The 16,250-nt window shown below is 51.4% G+C and overlaps 1 protein-coding gene across 3 annotated transcripts in view; it reads left to right on the top strand.

Moving 5' to 3' along the window:
* Positions 1-479: 479 nt before the first annotated feature.
* LOC117870270 (H-2 class I histocompatibility antigen, Q9 alpha chain-like) overlaps positions 480-16,250 on the top strand; it is a 40,931-nt gene continuing 25,160 nt past the window's right edge. The window contains exons 1-2 of one of the 3 annotated variants that reach the window (XM_034757360.1): positions 480-610; positions 15,100-15,363. In XM_034757360.1, coding sequence (XP_034613251.1) covers positions 556-610; positions 15,100-15,363 — 319 coding nt within the window. In that variant the 5' untranslated portion in view covers positions 480-555. Of the gene's footprint in view, positions 611-15,087; positions 15,364-16,250 lie in introns of all 3 variants that reach the window. The other 2 variants (XM_034757358.1, XM_034757359.1) reach the window with 2 other exon arrangements.

The following is a 16,250-nucleotide window of genomic DNA, read 5'->3' as shown; positions in this document are numbered from 1 at the left end:
GTAAAGCCCCAGCTCCTGGAGTCACGTGAGTGGGGGAGACTCTCAGCCGGCGTTAGTCAAAGGGACGTTTCCAGCCCTTGCCGTTGTGGAGAAAAGTTTGAAGTCCTGACCCAAGAGCGCCCTGCAGGCTGGAAAAGGCAGAGAGAGGGTGGGTCCAGAGTGCTGCCCGGGGTGCACTTGCCAGTGGGCGGGGCCTCGGGGTTGGGGGCGGGGCGCTGCGCGGGGTGCACTGCCCAGTGGGCGGGGCCTCGGGGTGGGGGCGGGGCGCTGCCCGGGGATCCCCGCTGCGCTCATCCTTGCTCCGACTTTCACTTTCCCGGGTCCAACCTGCCCGGCCGGGTCCTGCCCAGCGACCGGTGACGCGGCGGGTCTGCGCGCGGCTATTGGCGGGCACGTTCCCCTCTCGGCCAATCCGTGCGGGCGGGCGGTGCGCGGTATAAGTAGCGGGCAGCGGGGGCCGGGCTCACAGCGCAGCTGGCGGCGGGTCGGTGCGGGGCCGGTGCGGGAAAGGGGCTGATTCCTGTAGGACAGAGACCGGGACACGGACCGGCGGCGATGCTGCCCCTGCTCTTGCTGCTGGGGGCTGCGGCCATCCAGGGGGGCTACGCCAGTGAGTACCGGGGGGGGGGGGGGGGCGGGGGGGGCGGGGGGGTCTCAGCAGTTCTGGGCTCCGCGGTTCGACCGGAGCTCGGGGGTTGTCGGACCGGAGCCGAGGGGTCCGGTCGGTGCCGGGCCGGGATTCACTGCCCTCGGCGGGGCCTGGTTCTGGGCGTGTCGCGTGTTCGCGTCCAGCCAGGCTCGTGGCCCCGCTGTGCTCGGCGCTGCGCACCCCGGGCGGCCCGTGGGGCTCACAGGCGGGGGAGGGGTCAGTTCTGTTTGGTCGGGGGTCACATTTCTTGGTCAAGGTCCCAACTCCAGAGACCAGCCCAGCCTGATAATACTAATAATAATGCCGATTAATGACTAACAGGCTTTGGGGTCTGGGGTCCCGCTGTGGCCGGCAGGTCCCCGCTGCCCGCCCGGCCCCGGGGCTGTGGGGATCCCCGCGCCAGGCGCTGCCCAGGCTGGGTTGTTCCTGGGGCTCGGGGCAGGATGGGGCTCCCCCCCCCCCATACTTGTCTGCAGATCCCAGGCCCTTAGTCACAAGGGAGTAAATTCACACCCTGCCCCCCCCCCCCCACGACAAGAGTGATGTGGGGGTTGGGGAGGAAAAGGCTCCTCGGACTCTCCGCCCCTAAGTGGCTCCCGGCAGGTTCTTGGCACTGGTTTAACCTGTGTCCAGACCCCCCGAGGGGGCTTGGCCCTGGCTAGGTGCAGCCGAGGCTGAGCTGTGTCCGCACCAGGCCAGCCGCCCCAGGATCTGTGTGTTAATCAGGGCTCGGTTTGGGGGCGAGCGCCCGTTGCAGAGCACAGGCCAGCGGCTACCTTTGTGCTGTTGGGATCTCCTGGGATTGCTGGGTAGGCGCTTTGGGATCCCCATGGGGGGTGTGGGGAGAGGGGCAGGGGCACATTGTGGTTTTCCTGTTGTGGACGTGACTCTCCCATGGCCCGAGCCTGGCCCCAGAGTTCCCCAGGCGGCAGCAGTTCAGACCTGGGGAACTCTGCAGCCCGTAGCCAGCTGGGTGAGGCTGTGGGGTGGGTTTGGGGTTTTGTGTGAAGTGGTTTCAGGTGCGTTGTTGCCCTCGCGTCACTCAGTGCCAGGCTGGTTTGATGTAACCAGGGTTAGGCCCCCGTGCAGCCTGGCCCCATGGGGGCGAGTAACATTAGGGGCCGGGAATGGAAGGGGGGGGGGATCTGTGCTTTGGGTGCCCCTGGAGCAAAGAGACAGGAGGCCCTCGGGGGTCACAGCCAGCACTGGTGTAACTCCAGCTGCACAGAGCTTTGGCCTGGGGCCTGCAGGGCTGGGGTGCGCAGAGAAGGATGTTAGTGAGGATCAGGGTGTGTCTGACTTTGTTTAATGATGTTGAATCCAGCACCAGCTCCCATTCATGCCTGGCCAGGCCCTGCTCACTGAAGCTCTGTCTACACAGCACTCCTAGGGTGACCAGAGGTCCTGATTTTATAGGGACAGTCCCAATATTCAAGGCTTTGTCTTATATAGGCGCCTATTACCCCCCACCCCCTGTCCTGATTTTTCACACTTGCTGTCTGGTCACCCTAGGCACACCGTACAGCGGCACAGCCATGCTGTTCTAAGGCACGCAGAGTAGTCGCTCTCTGGTGCCAGGGGAGAGCTCTCCTGACGACAAAAGAAAACTACCCCCAACGAGGGCAGTAGCTTCGTCGGCAGGAGAGCAACTTCCCCCTAACGAAGCACTGCCCACACTGGCACTTTTCACCATTAAAACTTTCGTCATTCAGGGGGTGGGTTTTTTTGTTTTCACATCCCTGAGTGACAAAGGTGACCTGACAAGGGGGAAATAATGTTTGTGTCCATTTCTGCTGCTTCCTAATGAATAGCGAAGGCCCAAAAGGGTTCTTCCCCTGCTTGTTTTATTCTAGCTCTCGTCTGCCCTGTTTCGCTGGAGGTGTCCTTGGAGCACCAGAGACCTGGGGTGGGAATTCTCAGTCCTCAGCTGAAGGGCCATAGGGTGTTGAATTTTCACCGAGGACAGCTTTTCTTCCTACTGCTTGACAGGTGCTTTGGTCAAGTAGGACCTTTGCTACACGTCAAACTTTAAACTGGTTTAGAGAAATCAGTGCACACCCGATTGTGGACCACCTTATTTTGGTATAATAGTGGCTTAACTGAAAAAAGCTGCTCTTATATCAGAATAAGAGTGTCTACCTGGGGCTTTGCACCAGTTTACATGTAATTATTCTGGTGTGACCTCCCTGTGGACAAGGCCCAACCAAGTTCAGCTAAACTGAAAAAAGCCACTCTTAAACTGGAATAGGTGTGTCCACACAGCCTTTTGGACTGGTTTAACTTAAATCAATTTTAACTGACACCTTAATTTAGACTAGTACTGTAAATTTGTGTGTAGTCAAGACCAAGGTGTTCACAAAGTTTAAAGAGTTGGAATAAACTTTTTAGGACTGGTCTACACGCATTGTTTGTACCTTTTTCACACCGTTTGAAACCATCATAGTTCAGTCAGTACAACCACTCAGTGTGGCCACAGTTACACTGGTGCAGACGATTCCCCAACATTTACAGCAATAAGCTGTGCTGGCGTAAAGCCCGGCTATACCGGTGTAACTGCACTCGCACGAGGGGTTGTGTAAAGCCTGGCTGTGCGGGTGTAACTGCACTCGCACGAGGGGTTGTGTAAAGCCCGGCTGTACCGGTGTAACTGCACTCACACGAGGGGTTGTGCTGATTTAACTATTTCGGTAAAAAGAAACAAATAAACCTCATCCCCAACTGAAATAGTTAAATCAGAACGAAAACCACGTGTAGAGCCGGCCTCAGAGCGTGAGCTGCTTGGGGCAGGGACTGTCACGTGCTGTGTCTGGATAACGCCCCGTACAGTGGAGCCCAAGCATGATTAAAGCCAATCTGTGCTACCACAACCTGAAATAATAATTCCTTCCCCTCTCGGGTTTCACGTCCTCCCCTCCAATTCTCCAACTGCCCACGGGGTTTTTCAGGAAAAACAGGGTCAATAGAACGGGCCTTTCTAATGGGGAAAATAAGTCAATTTAAAAGTAAAGCTCCCTGCCCTGCCGTCATCGTTATTTGTGATTGTCTTGTGCCCAGGAACCTCAGTCCTGGTCCCGCCCCTGTTGTGCTGGGTGCTGTACAGACACTGAATACACACTGTCCCGTCTGAGACCAGAGATGAATATAGACCAGTGGGGAACTACTAGGGAACAAGGGGATAGCACTGGCCAGTCTGACAGCTGTGGGCTCGACACACCAGTGGCCCAACCGTTACCTGGTTTTTAGGCACCTGGCAGAGGAGAGCGTTGAGGAGGGTTTGCAGGGTAACGAGGTCGTTTTCCGGATGTTTATGGGGAGCTCCTCACAGGCGTGAGGGGCAGCGTGGGACACAGGACAAAGGGGCTTGTTTGCAAATATAACAAGTTGCTGATGGAGGCTGGGATCATGGGCCGATCGAAGGTGAGGGGTGATGTTTCGATAGCAAATGAGAGAGAGGGTGGGGATAGACTGCAAAGGGCCTCCCAGTTGAAGACAGTCTGCTTGATGTGATGGAGGAGCTAGTGGTGGGATGCAAAGAGAGGTGACATCGATCAACCAGCTAGAAAAATGATCTTTTCAGCATGTTCTGAATGGACCTCAGCAGGGTCAGACTGCGTCTGTCTAGGCCAGAGAAAAGGCTATTGCAGCAGTCGAGACACGAGACGCTGAGCGCCTGGACGAGCGTTTTAGCTGTGGGGATGGATAGGAAGGGACGTATCTTAGAGATGTTCTGCAGAACGAATGAGCAAGATTTAGACATAACCTGGATGCGAGGACCTAGAGAGAGGTGTGAGTCCAAGATGTTGCCCAGGTTCTGGGCCGGAGTGATGGGCAGGATGCTGGCATTGTCCACAGTGATTGAGAACGGAGGTAGAGTGGTTAGAGGGGTAGGAGGAGACCCAGGAGGGGACGGCGCTTAGGAAGCCAAGGAGGACAAGATTTCTAGGTTAGCCTGGTGATTGGTGTCAGAGGCGGCTGGCAGGCCAGGGAGGGTGAGGATGGAGCACTGAGTGCGAGTGTTAGCTACGAAGAGTCATTACAGATTTGGCAGGAGCGATTTCCGTGGAGTGCAAGGGGTGGAAACCGGAGTGGGGCGGGTCTAGGATGGAACTGGAGACAGGAACTCCAGACAGCGATTGCAGACGCACGTTCATTGAGCTGAGAGATGAAAGGGAGAGGGGGAGGTCGTTGGAGAGCTAAATGGAGTCCAGGGTCTTTATGATGGAAGACACTAACGTGTGTTTGTGTTGTGAGGGGGAAGAGCTGGAGGGGAGTGCGGTCAGGAGATCAGGAGATGGGATGGGGTCAGAGGAGAGCAGATGAGAACCATCTAAATCTGCGAGGAGGGAGAAGGAGGCAGAACTTGTAGGGTGGGAAGTGGAGGTGAGCTGAGGGGAGGGTTTAATTGTGTAAATTTTTCTGGGAAGAGATGTTGTGCAGAGCGCAGTGGGGGCAGGAGGTGGGGACGGTTTGAGGGGGAGACGAAGGTGGAGAAGAGGCAGCTGGGACTGTGGGCGGGGGATCCAGCGAGGCTGGAGAAGTCGAGGTGTATAGCAAGGGAAATGGCAGAACTGAGGGAGGAGAGAACGAATCTGTAGTGGAGGACGTCAGCCTAGCCGTGAGATTTCTGCCAGAGACGCTCTGCACTGGGAGACAGGAATGGAGGAAGCGGATGTTGGGGGTGAGCCAGGGTGGGGGCTGGCAGCGCTGACCTTGCATCGGGACGGAGGGGCCAGAGAATGAAGGATAGGGGAGAAGCTGCCGTGGTGTCCTCTCGCACTGAGGGCACTTCTCCAGGGGAGGGAACTCCAGTTACTAGGAAGCCACAGGCAGGGCCGGCTTTAGGCCAATTCCACCAATTCCTCCGAATCGGGCCCCGCGCCTAAGAGGGCCCCGCGCCCAGTGGCAGGGCCACCGGGGTGGGGGCAAGTGGCCGAGAATCCCTTTCCTGGCTAGAGGCTCCTTGTTAATTTTTACTCACCCGGCAGCGCTCCGGGTCTTCGGCGGCACTTCAGCGGCGGGTCCTTCACTCGCTCTGGGTCTTCGGCAGCACTTCGGCAGCAGGTCCTTCAGTGCCACCAAAGACCCGGAGCGAGTGAAGGACCCACCGCCGAAGACTAGGAGTGCCGCCCGGTGAGTACAAGCCCCACGTGGTTTTTTACGTTTTTTTTTTTTTTTTCCAGTCATCCCTGCCGGGGCCCCGTCAAAACTGTTTGAATCGGGCCCCGCACTTCCTAAAGCCGGCCCTGGCCACAGGTGTTAGTAATGGGAGATTTTATCATTAGAAACATAGCTGGGTTTGCGATGACCGGGAGAACCGTATGGTGACTTGCCTGCCTGGTGCGAAGGTTGTGGATCTCTCGAGGCATCTAGACAGACTTGTGTGTAGTGCTGGGGAGGAGCCGGTGGTCGTGGTACATGTAGGTACCAGTGACTTAGGGAAGGGTAGGAGAGAGGTCCTGGAGGCCAAATTTAGGCTGCTAGGTAACAGATTGAAGTCCAGGACCTCCATGGTAGCATTCTCCAAGATGCTCACAGTTCCATGCGCAAGGCCAGTTAGACAGGCAAAACTGCAGGGTCTCAATGCGTGGATGAGGTGATGGTGTAGGGAGTAGGGGTTTAGATTTATTAGGAACTGGGGAAACTTTTGAGAAAGGGGGAGCCTATACAGGAAGGATGGGCTCCACCTATTCCAAAATGGAACCAGATTGCTGGCACTTAATGTGAAAAAGGTCATAGAGCAGTTTTTAAACTAAGGGCTGGGGGAAAGCTGAAAGGTGCGGAGGAGCACGTGGTTCGAACAGAAACCTCCCTTAGGGGAGGATCTTTTAATGGAAATTTTCAATGTCCTAGTGAGGAGGAGAAGGTGGAAGATGACAAAATACGGGTAGGATCTGGTGAGAAACAGTCAAATGAAAGAGTCCCATTCAATGACCTCACGTAATGGGAGACAACTAAAAAGTGACAATTTTTTAAAGTGCTTATATACCAATGCTAGAAGTCTAAATACTAAGCTGGGTGAACTAGAGTGCCTCGTATTAAATGAGGATATTGATACAACAGGCATCACAGAAACTTGGTGGAATGAGGATAATCAATGGGACACAGTAATACCAGGGTACAAAATATATCAGAACAGGTCGTGCCGGTGGGGGAGTAGCACTAGATGTGAAAGAAAGTGTAGCTTCAAATGAAGTAAAAATCTTACATGAACCAAACTGTCCCATAGAATCTCTATGGATAGTAATTCATGCTTGAATAATAAGAATATAGCAGTAGGGATCTATTACCGATAGAGTGGATTTGATTTAAATCATGATTTAAATTACTAGTCAGGAAGACTCTAAATAAAAGTGCATTCTTGTTGATTGTTATAACCTTAATACATATTCTTCACAACTCAGAGCTAGATGTCAGTTTCATTTTTAGAAGGTACACACTATACATTTTTAAAGTGATTTATTTTGAGAACTTTTCAGATTAGTTTTACAGCTATATCAGAAAATGAATGATTGTTTGGTTATTTCATTTACCAAAGATAATTGAAGCACATAATTCACCTCCCAGTGACTTCATAAATTTCTCCAACTCAACAGGTTAATCATTAATATTTGGAAGATTTTCTTGCCAGGCTGTATTGGGAGGAGAACATCACCAGACAGACATTAAATTGATTTATTTAACTAAAACAACAACATTATGTATTCTGGATTTTTTTCTTCAACAGCAAACATGTATAATAGTTGTTTTGTTAAATTTAATTATTCAAGTTTTTTAAAATTGTTTTTAACTAAAATAATTAAATGAAATTTAAAAAAAAAAAAACACAACAAAAATTAAATGGACTGTCAGCCAGGTCAACATGAGAAATTTTAAAATATTTGTCTTCTGTAGCTAACTCCGTCGTCTGCACTTTCATTTTCCTCTTTGTTCATAATCTGGAAAAGAAACACAAGCTTTCCTGCTTTTTCAGGGCCCAAACGATTTCTCAGTTTGGAATGAATTAGTCCAAAGGAAGAAAATATTCTTTCTACACCAGCAGAAGAAGCTACTGCTGTTACAAGTGAGATTATCACTTCAACAGTCTCTGAATCCAAGTGCTTAAGTGACTTCCACCAGTTCACTGGTGCGACTTTCTTTAAAACATCATCAGCAAACATCTATTTCTTGAATGGTTCACCCTTAGCTCTGAAGTTTATTATAGGTGGCATTCTGGAGGGATGATTGCTGGATGTCCATGTCATAGCCAACTCCTCTTCTTCAGCAGTTAAGGTTTGACCCTGGTACCAAGTATTGAGAATATTTGTAAGAAAATGAGCTGGAGATAGTGCTTGTCCCATTTGTTTTTTTAATGCTTGTAATGTAACTCTGTCATTACATAGTTCTCTCTTTAAGATCTCACTCAGTTCCTTCCAGATTTCAACAGCATCAGCAATAAAACAGCTATTTCCCTGCATTTTGTTCAAGGCGACAGAAACCGGCTTCAGGGTACTCAGCATGTAGTCAACATTTCTCTGAAGCCCGATGTTGAGAACTTTGGCTGTGACAGAGCCATCTATTTCTTCACAATTTTGTTCACAAACTGTCATCAGATTAGGCCAGTTCTTGATATAGTGCTCAAAACAGTCCACTACTGAGTCCATCGCACGTCTGGTGGGAGAGTCGCTTGGTTCCTCCCACTTTTTTCAGAGCAGCTGCTGCAAAGTGGTTGTTTATGGAAGTATTTTGCAATTTCAACAACATTAGCCTTTATTTCTGGAAAGCTGAAGTCTTTGGCTAGGAGGTGCATCAAATGAGCACTGCAACTGTATGTTATTAGCTTGGGACTCTTCCAAATTTCTTCTCATCTTGGATACATTTGCAGCATTGTCTGTGACCAAGCTGTGTACTAGACATTTGAACTTTTTTTCAGTTTGTTATAGCTTTTACTGCTGCTACTTGTAAATATTCTGCTGTGTGCACATTTCCTGCTGTATCAATTGTTTCTGTAAGGAAGACATTCCCTTCTTCTGTTGTCACACAAGCACATACAACAGGATCATTGTGGACTTTGCTCCACCCATCAAGACTCAGGTTAACAATTTCACCCTCTAGACCTTTTGCACACCGCTCAATTTCTCTTTCATACACTTTATCCAGCAATTTGTCTGCGACATCTGCTGTGGTGGGTGGCCAGTATCCTGGTCTTAATGACTGAACCATGTTAATAAAGTGAGGGGTCTCAATCCTACGGGAAAGGAGAGTTGTTTGCATAAACAAACCAGGCAATTTTTTCATTAATTACCTCTTTTTGTAATCTGCTGGTTCTTATCACAAATTTACCTATGGTCGCAGAGAGTCCTGTGGCACCTTATAAACTAACAGACGTATAGGAGCATGAGCTTTCATGGGTGAATACCCACTTCTTCGGATGCATGTCAGTATGCAAGTGGGTATTCACCCACGCAAGCTCATGCTCCTATACGTCTGTTAGTCTATAAGGTGCCACAGGACTCTTTGCTGCTTTTACAGATCCAGACTAACACAGCTACCCCTCTGATACTAATCTATGGTTGTTTCTGGATGATAGAGATTTTTTTTTTTTCCCTTTTTGCTACAGGTTTTATACTGTGGCTCTGTGACATACATCATGTGACTGAAACACTATCATTGGCAGATAACTCTGAAACTGTAGAAAATGATGGTGATCTTGCAGGTGGATAGTCTTCTGAATCCTGTATGTTGAGAATGGATTCTCCTAAACAAAATAAGTCAATGTGATAAGTCAATGCGGTTATTTCATTATTACCATACTGCTCACTTAGTATTACTCACTCTGTACTACTTCAAAGGTGAAATTGTAAAAGGAAGATCTGCCCATTTCAGCTATTTATTTTTTATCATTACTGCATCTAAAATGATAAAGTATGTGATAAAAAAGTTTACCAACCTGAAGATCCCGCATGTTCAGACATGATCCTTTCATCATCTTCAAGGCAGCTTCCTCCTGAGAAGGAACACTTCTCATGATGTTGTTTCATTTGGGCAACCAGGCTTTGCATTTCTTCTTTGCGCTGTTCGCATTTTGCACGCATGCCTCTCTTACCCACAGGTAAAGGAACGTCATTAAAATATTCCCAAACTGGGTCTTTTTTACAGCCTGCTGCCATTATAGGTTTTCCCTTCTAGTGAGAGACTGGTATGGGTAGGTCTCAAATCAATGAAGGCTACGCTCAGAAAGACCTCAAGACTTCTGGAATATGCTGCTCAAACAGTTTCACGTTTGTTTCTACTGCCTGTCCCTCCCTTCTCACATTTATCTCCAGACTTCTTCTCCTTGTCCAGATCTATTCTGCCCCCAACAATCTTCTGTTCATTGAACTTTTTGAAACTTTGCACTTTTAGAGAGAGGTAAGGGATTGATTCTGTGTACACAAATTTGCAGTGGGACAATAGGGTTGAGGTCTGTTATTTCTCGCCTCTCTCTATATTTATTTATTTATTAAACATTTTTTTGCTGTTAACAAGCATGTTATCTCTGGAGACACAAATCCACAGTTTGAGAACTGCAAAATTAAGCATCTCTGATGGTATCTTCCAGACTGAGCATTGGGTAGATAGAAAGATTAACCTAAATAATCTATACAGAAGCCCCTGGAATCCCATAAAATTGGGTCCCTAATCCATGAACTATTGGAACTCATTTACAAAACTTTTCTTAAACATGACATGAATATATTGTCTCATACTATAGAATTAGAATTTATAATCCCTATTCTGTGATGAGAGATCTTTGAGCTATAATGAGAGAGGTTTTCCTCAAAGCATTTTATCAAAAAAAATCGGATTTAAATAAAAAAATCTGATATTTTTTTAAATCATTGATTTTTTTTTTTTTTTTAATCCACCCTGATTACTGACCAGGATGGTGAATAGTGACTGTGAAATGCTCAGGGAGATTAGAGAAGCTATAAAATTTAAAAAAACTCAATAATGGGGGATTTCAACTATCCCCATATTGACTAGATCCATGTCACCTCAGGATGGGACGCAGAGATTGTTTCTTGACGCCTTAAATGACTGCTTCTTGGAGCAGCTAGTCCTGGAACCCACCAGGGGAGAGGCAATTCTTGATTTAGTCCTAAGTGGAGCACAGGATCGGGTCCGAGAGGTGAATATAGCTGGACCGCTTGGTAATAGTGACCATAATATAATTAAACATCCCTGTGGCGAGGAAAACACCCCAGCAGCCACCACAGGCGCATTTAATTACAGAAAGGGGAACTACACAAAAATGAGGAAGCTCATTAAACAGAAATTAAAAGGTACAGTCCCAAAAGTGAAATCCCTGAAAGCTGCATGGAAACTTTTTAAAGATGCTGTAATAGAGGCTCAACTTACTATGTTTTTTAATTTGGGGTAAACATTTAAGAGAACCAAAAAAGTGCCACCCTGGCTAAACAACAAAGTGTAAGAAGCAGTGAGTGACAAAAAGGCATCCTTTAGAAAGTAGAAGTTAAATCCTATTGAAGAAAATAGAAAGGAGCATAAATTCTGCTAAGTGAAGTGTGCAAATGTAATTAGGAAGCCCAAAAACAAATTTGAAGAACAGCTAGCCAACGAGTAATAGCAAAAAATGTAAGTTCATCAGAAGCAGGAAGCCTGCTAAACAGCCAATGGGGCCACTGGACGATGGAGGTGCTAAAGGAGCACTCGTGGATGATAAGGTTATTGCAGAGAAACTAAATGAATTCTTTGCCTCGGTCTTCATGGCCAAGGATGGGGAGGAGATTCCCAAACCTGAGCCATTCTTTTTAGGTGACACATCTGAGGAACTGTCCCAGATTGAGGAGTCATTAGAGGAGGCTTTGGAACAAATTGATTAAACAGTAATCAGTCACTGGGACCAGCTGGTATCACCCAAGAGTTCTTGAGGAACTCAAATATTAAATTGCAGAACTATTAACTGTGGCATGTAGCCTGTCCTTTAAATCTGCTTTTGTACCACATGACTGGAGGATAGCTAATAAATTAATGGAGATATCCTATCTCCTAGAACTGGAAGGGACCTTGAAAGGTCATCAAGTCCAGCCCCCTGCCTTCACTAGCAGGACCAAGTACTGATTTTGCCCCAGATCCTTAAGTGGCCCCCTTAAGGATTGAACTCACAACCCTGGGTTTAGCAGGCCTATGCTCAAACCACTGAACTATCCCCCCCCCCCCCCCCCATGTGATGCCAAGTTTTTAAAAAGGCTCCAGAGATGATCCTGGCAATTACAGGCCTGTAAGCCTGACTTCAGTACCAGGCAAATTGGTTGAAACTATAGTAAAGAACAGAATTATCAGACACATAGCTGAACACAATTTGTTGGGGGAAGAGTCAACATGGTTTTTGTAAAAGGAAATCATGCCTCACTAATCATCTAGAATTCTTTGAGGGGGTCAACAAGCATGTGGACCAATGTGATCCAGTGGATATAGTGTACTTAGATTTTCAGAAAGCCCTTGAGAAGGTTCCTCCCCAAGGGCTCTTAAGCTGTCATGAGATAAGAGGGGAAGGTCCTCTCATGGATCAGTAACTGGTTAAAAGAGGAAACAAAGGGAAGGAATAAACAGTCAGTTTTCAGACTGGAGAGAGGTAAATAGTGGTGTCCCTCAAGGGTCTGCACGGGGCCCAGTCCTATTCAACATATTCATAAATGAGCTGAAAAAAGGAGTAAACAGTGAGGTGGCAAAATTTGCAGATGATACAAAACTACTCAAGATAGTTAAGTCTAAAGCAGACTATGAAGAGTTACAAAGGGGTCTCACAAAACTGAGTGACTGGGCAACAAAATGGCAGATGAAATTCAGTGTTGATAAATGCAAAGTAATGCATGCTGGAAAACATCCTCACAACTATACATATAATGATGGGGTCTGAATTAGCTGTTACCACTCAAGAGAGATCTTGGAGTCATTGTGGAGAGTTCTCTGAAAACATCCACTCAATGTGCAGCAGCAGCCAAAACAAACAATGTTGGGAATCAGTAAGAAGGGGATAGATAAGACAGAAAATATCCTTTTTACTCTATGTAAATCCACGGCACGCCTACATCTTGAATACTGTGTGCAGATGTGGTCGCCCATCTCAAAAAAGATATACACCTCTACCTTGATATAACACTAAGTTGATATAACGCGGTAAAGCAGTGCTGGGGGGGAGGGCTGTGCACTCCAGTAGATCAAAGCAAATTCGATATAACACAGTTTCACCTATAATGCGGTAAGATTTTTTTGGCTCCCAAGGACAGCATTATAGTGGGGTAGAGGTGTATTGGAAAAAGTTCCTCAAAAGGGGAACAAAACTGATTGGGGTATGGAACAGCTGCCGTATGAGGAGAGGTTAATAAAACTGGGACTTTTCAGCTTGGAAAAGAGATGACAAAGGGGGAATATGATAGAGGTCTATAACATCATGACAGGTGTGAAGAAAATAAATAGTGTTATTTACTCCTTCTCATAACACAAGAACTAGGGGTCACCAAATGAAATTAATGGGCAGCAGGTTTAAGTATTTCTTCACAGAACACAGTCAACCTGTGGAACTCCTTGCCAGAGGATGTTGTGAAGGCCAAGACTATAACAGGGTTCAAAAAAGAACTAGATAAGTTCCTGGAGGATTGGTCCATCAGTGGCTATTAGCCAGGATGCGCGGGGATGGTGTCCCTGGCCTGTTTGCCAGCAGCTGGGAATAGGCGACAGGGGCTGGATCACTTGATGATTCCCTGTTCTGTTCATGCCCTCTGGGGCACCTGGCATTGGCCACTGTCAGCAGACAGGACACGGGGCTAGATGGGCCTTTGGTCTGACCCAGTGTGGCTGTTGTTACGTGGTTGGAGCTGTCGCCAAGGAGGTGGGAGACGGGGGGTCTAGTCCTCCTGCTCCACTGAGTGGATAACTAGTCGGCCAGAGAGGAACAGCAGCCCTGCTCGCTGGATTGGGCCCCTCGGCTCTGAACAAAGGGGCGAGAGAGAAAGTGGCTGGTGCTGACGGGGGGACACGGCGATCAGCAGCCGGGGGAGCGGAGGGGAAGAAAAGGGGGAGCCTGTCTCCGGTTATGTCTGAGCTGGGAGAGACCAGACAGAGCTAAGCCAGGGCAGGGCTGTCCCTGGTGCGTGTCCAGCACCCAGCGCAGGGGGGCTCTGGTCTAACTAGCGAACAAGGCCCCGATCCTGCAGACACCGTGTATAAACATTACTCAGGGGAGGGAAGCTCCGGTGGGGCTGTGGGAGGGAGGGAGGGAGGGTCCACACGGCAACTCTGCAGGGTCTGAGCCCCCCGACACGCTGAGGAGCTAGTGGGACCAAAAAACTGCATCAGCCTGACCCCCAGGCCCCGACCCCCAGCCATGTAACTCCCCTGAGCAGTGTCTGACGTCAGGGGGACACTCACGGGGTGAAGGGACTTGGGGGTTCAGTCTCTGCAGCACCAGGCCCTTTGTCTGGGACCTGCAGCCCTTCCTTCCCCTGACCCAGCCTGTGGGGTGAACCCGACGAGGGACGGGGCATCAGCCGGTGAGCTCCATGGGGCAGGGCTTAGGCAGTGCCTGGCGCAACAGGGGCCCAATCCCTACTGGGGACCTGGGGGACAGCCATAGCGTGAAGCAATGATCAACTGTGTGCAGAGCCGGGGGTCCTATCCCCTTGCAGCTTGGACACCCCCCCGCAGCCCCCCCCCCCAAGCTTCAGCTCCTGCATCTCTCCCCCCACCCTGTCCTGCTCCACCCTCCCCTGGGGGCTCCCCCTGGCACAATGTGCTGACTTCCCCTGTAACATGCCCTCCTCATCCTCCTCCCACCAGCCCTTCCCCCCATGAGCACATCCCCCTCCTCACACCCCCTGCAGCCCTGCTCCTCACGGGTCCCTCCCGGGCGGCGGGAGGGGGGGGGGGGCGGGGGGAGTCAGCACATTGTGCCAGGGGGAGCCCCCGCCCTTCTCCTGCCCCATCTCCCCTGGGGGTGGCTCCTGGGGCATTGTGCTGACCTCCCCCCTCTTCCCTTACTCCTGCCCGGTTCCCCCTCCCCCCTGCAGTCCCCCCCACTCCTATCTCTGCTCCCCTCCCCCTCATGCCCCCTCCAGCCCTGATCCCCCTCGCCCCTCCCCGCCCCCTTCCTGCACCCCTTTCCTTCTTCACACTCCCCTGCTGCCCCCTCCTCCCAGGGGAGTGTCCGGCCCCAGTGCCCCTCCCCACCTCCCTGCTCTCTGTCCCTCCCCCCCTCCTCCTCCCGCGGCCAGCCCCGCCCCCTCGGTCCCGCGGCGATGGGCCCCGCCTCCCTCCCAGGGGAGTGTCCCGCCCCCTGCCCCTCCCCACCCCCCTTGCTCCGTCCCGCCCCCTCGCTGCTGTGTGTCCCGACTCCCCCCCCCCCCCCCGTGGCCGCTCCCGAGTCCCGGTGCCGGCTCTGACCCCCCCTCTCCCCGCAGACCCAGGCCCAGACCCGCACTCGCTGCGCTATTTCTTCACGGGGGTGTCGGAGCCCGGCCCGGGGCTGCCCCCGTTCATCACAGTCGGGTACGTGGACGATCAGCTGTTCATGGACTACAGCAGCGAGCGGGGCAGCGCGGAGCCACGCGCGGAGTGGATGGCGCGGAGCGAGGGGCCGGAGTACTGGCAGCGGGAGACGCAGGGCTTACAGGGCTGGCAGGCCCAGTTCCGGGTGGACCTGAACACGCTGCGCGGGCGCTACAACCAGACCGGGGGTGAGTGCGGGGCCCGGTCACTGCCCGGACCGGACACGGGGCTCGCGCTGCGGGGGGGGCAGAGGGACTCACAGCAGGGGGGCGGCTGGGGGGTCGGTGTGGGGGAGCCAGAGGAGGAAGACCCGTGGGGGGGGGTCGGTGTGAATTGGGGGAAGGGGACAGAGGGGCTCACAGCAGCCTGGGGGGTCAGTGTGAGGAGCAGTGGAGGGGGACCCCCAAGGGGAGTCAGTGTGAATTGGGGCAGGACAGAGGGACTCACAGCAGGGTGGGGGCTGGCGGTGTTGGGGGGGGACCCACGGGGGGGTTAATGTCCCAGTGCTCTATGTGAATTGAACACCACGTTCCCATGCGGGGAAAGGTGGTAGGAATGGGGGGAGGGGATGGACACAATGGGGGGCAGTGTCGGGGGGGGGGGGGCAGTGGGGACAAGGAGACCCCAGGGGGTGCACACGGGGGGGGGGGGGGGGGGATGGGGGGGGGGGGGTTCATGTGAGACATGTTTGACACCCTCCAAAGTGTGAATCTCTTGCTGTCCCCTCACAAAACACCCCATACATCGGCTCCCAGCCCCACTTCCAGCTGCCTCTGCCCCCCTTCCGGGCCCCCTGCCCCCCAGGCTGAGTGTGGTCAGTCCCCAGCACAGCCCCACAGGTGTAAAGGCCACAAGGTCCCATCCGCCCTGGCTATGCCGGCCTGGCCCCATGGGGGGTGGGGTGCTGTGGGGGGTGGGTGCTGTGTGCACGGGGGGACTGGGGCAGGGGGGGGCACCAGAGGCAGTTCCTGTCTGACCATTGACCCCACTTACTGCCATCTGGAGAGAGGGAGGGGACCCAAAGGGAGTGGTGGGGGGAGGGATCTTAGGAGTGAGCTCCACCCCCCCATCTCCA

The sequence above is a fragment of the Trachemys scripta genome, unplaced genomic scaffold (genome assembly GCF_013100865.1).
Source record: "Trachemys scripta elegans isolate TJP31775 unplaced genomic scaffold, CAS_Tse_1.0 scaffold_122, whole genome shotgun sequence".
NCBI classification, from domain to species: domain Eukaryota; kingdom Metazoa; phylum Chordata; order Testudines; family Emydidae; genus Trachemys; species Trachemys scripta.
The sequence above is the reverse complement of the archived record's forward strand: the minus strand, read 5'-3'. Positions and strand labels throughout refer to the sequence as shown.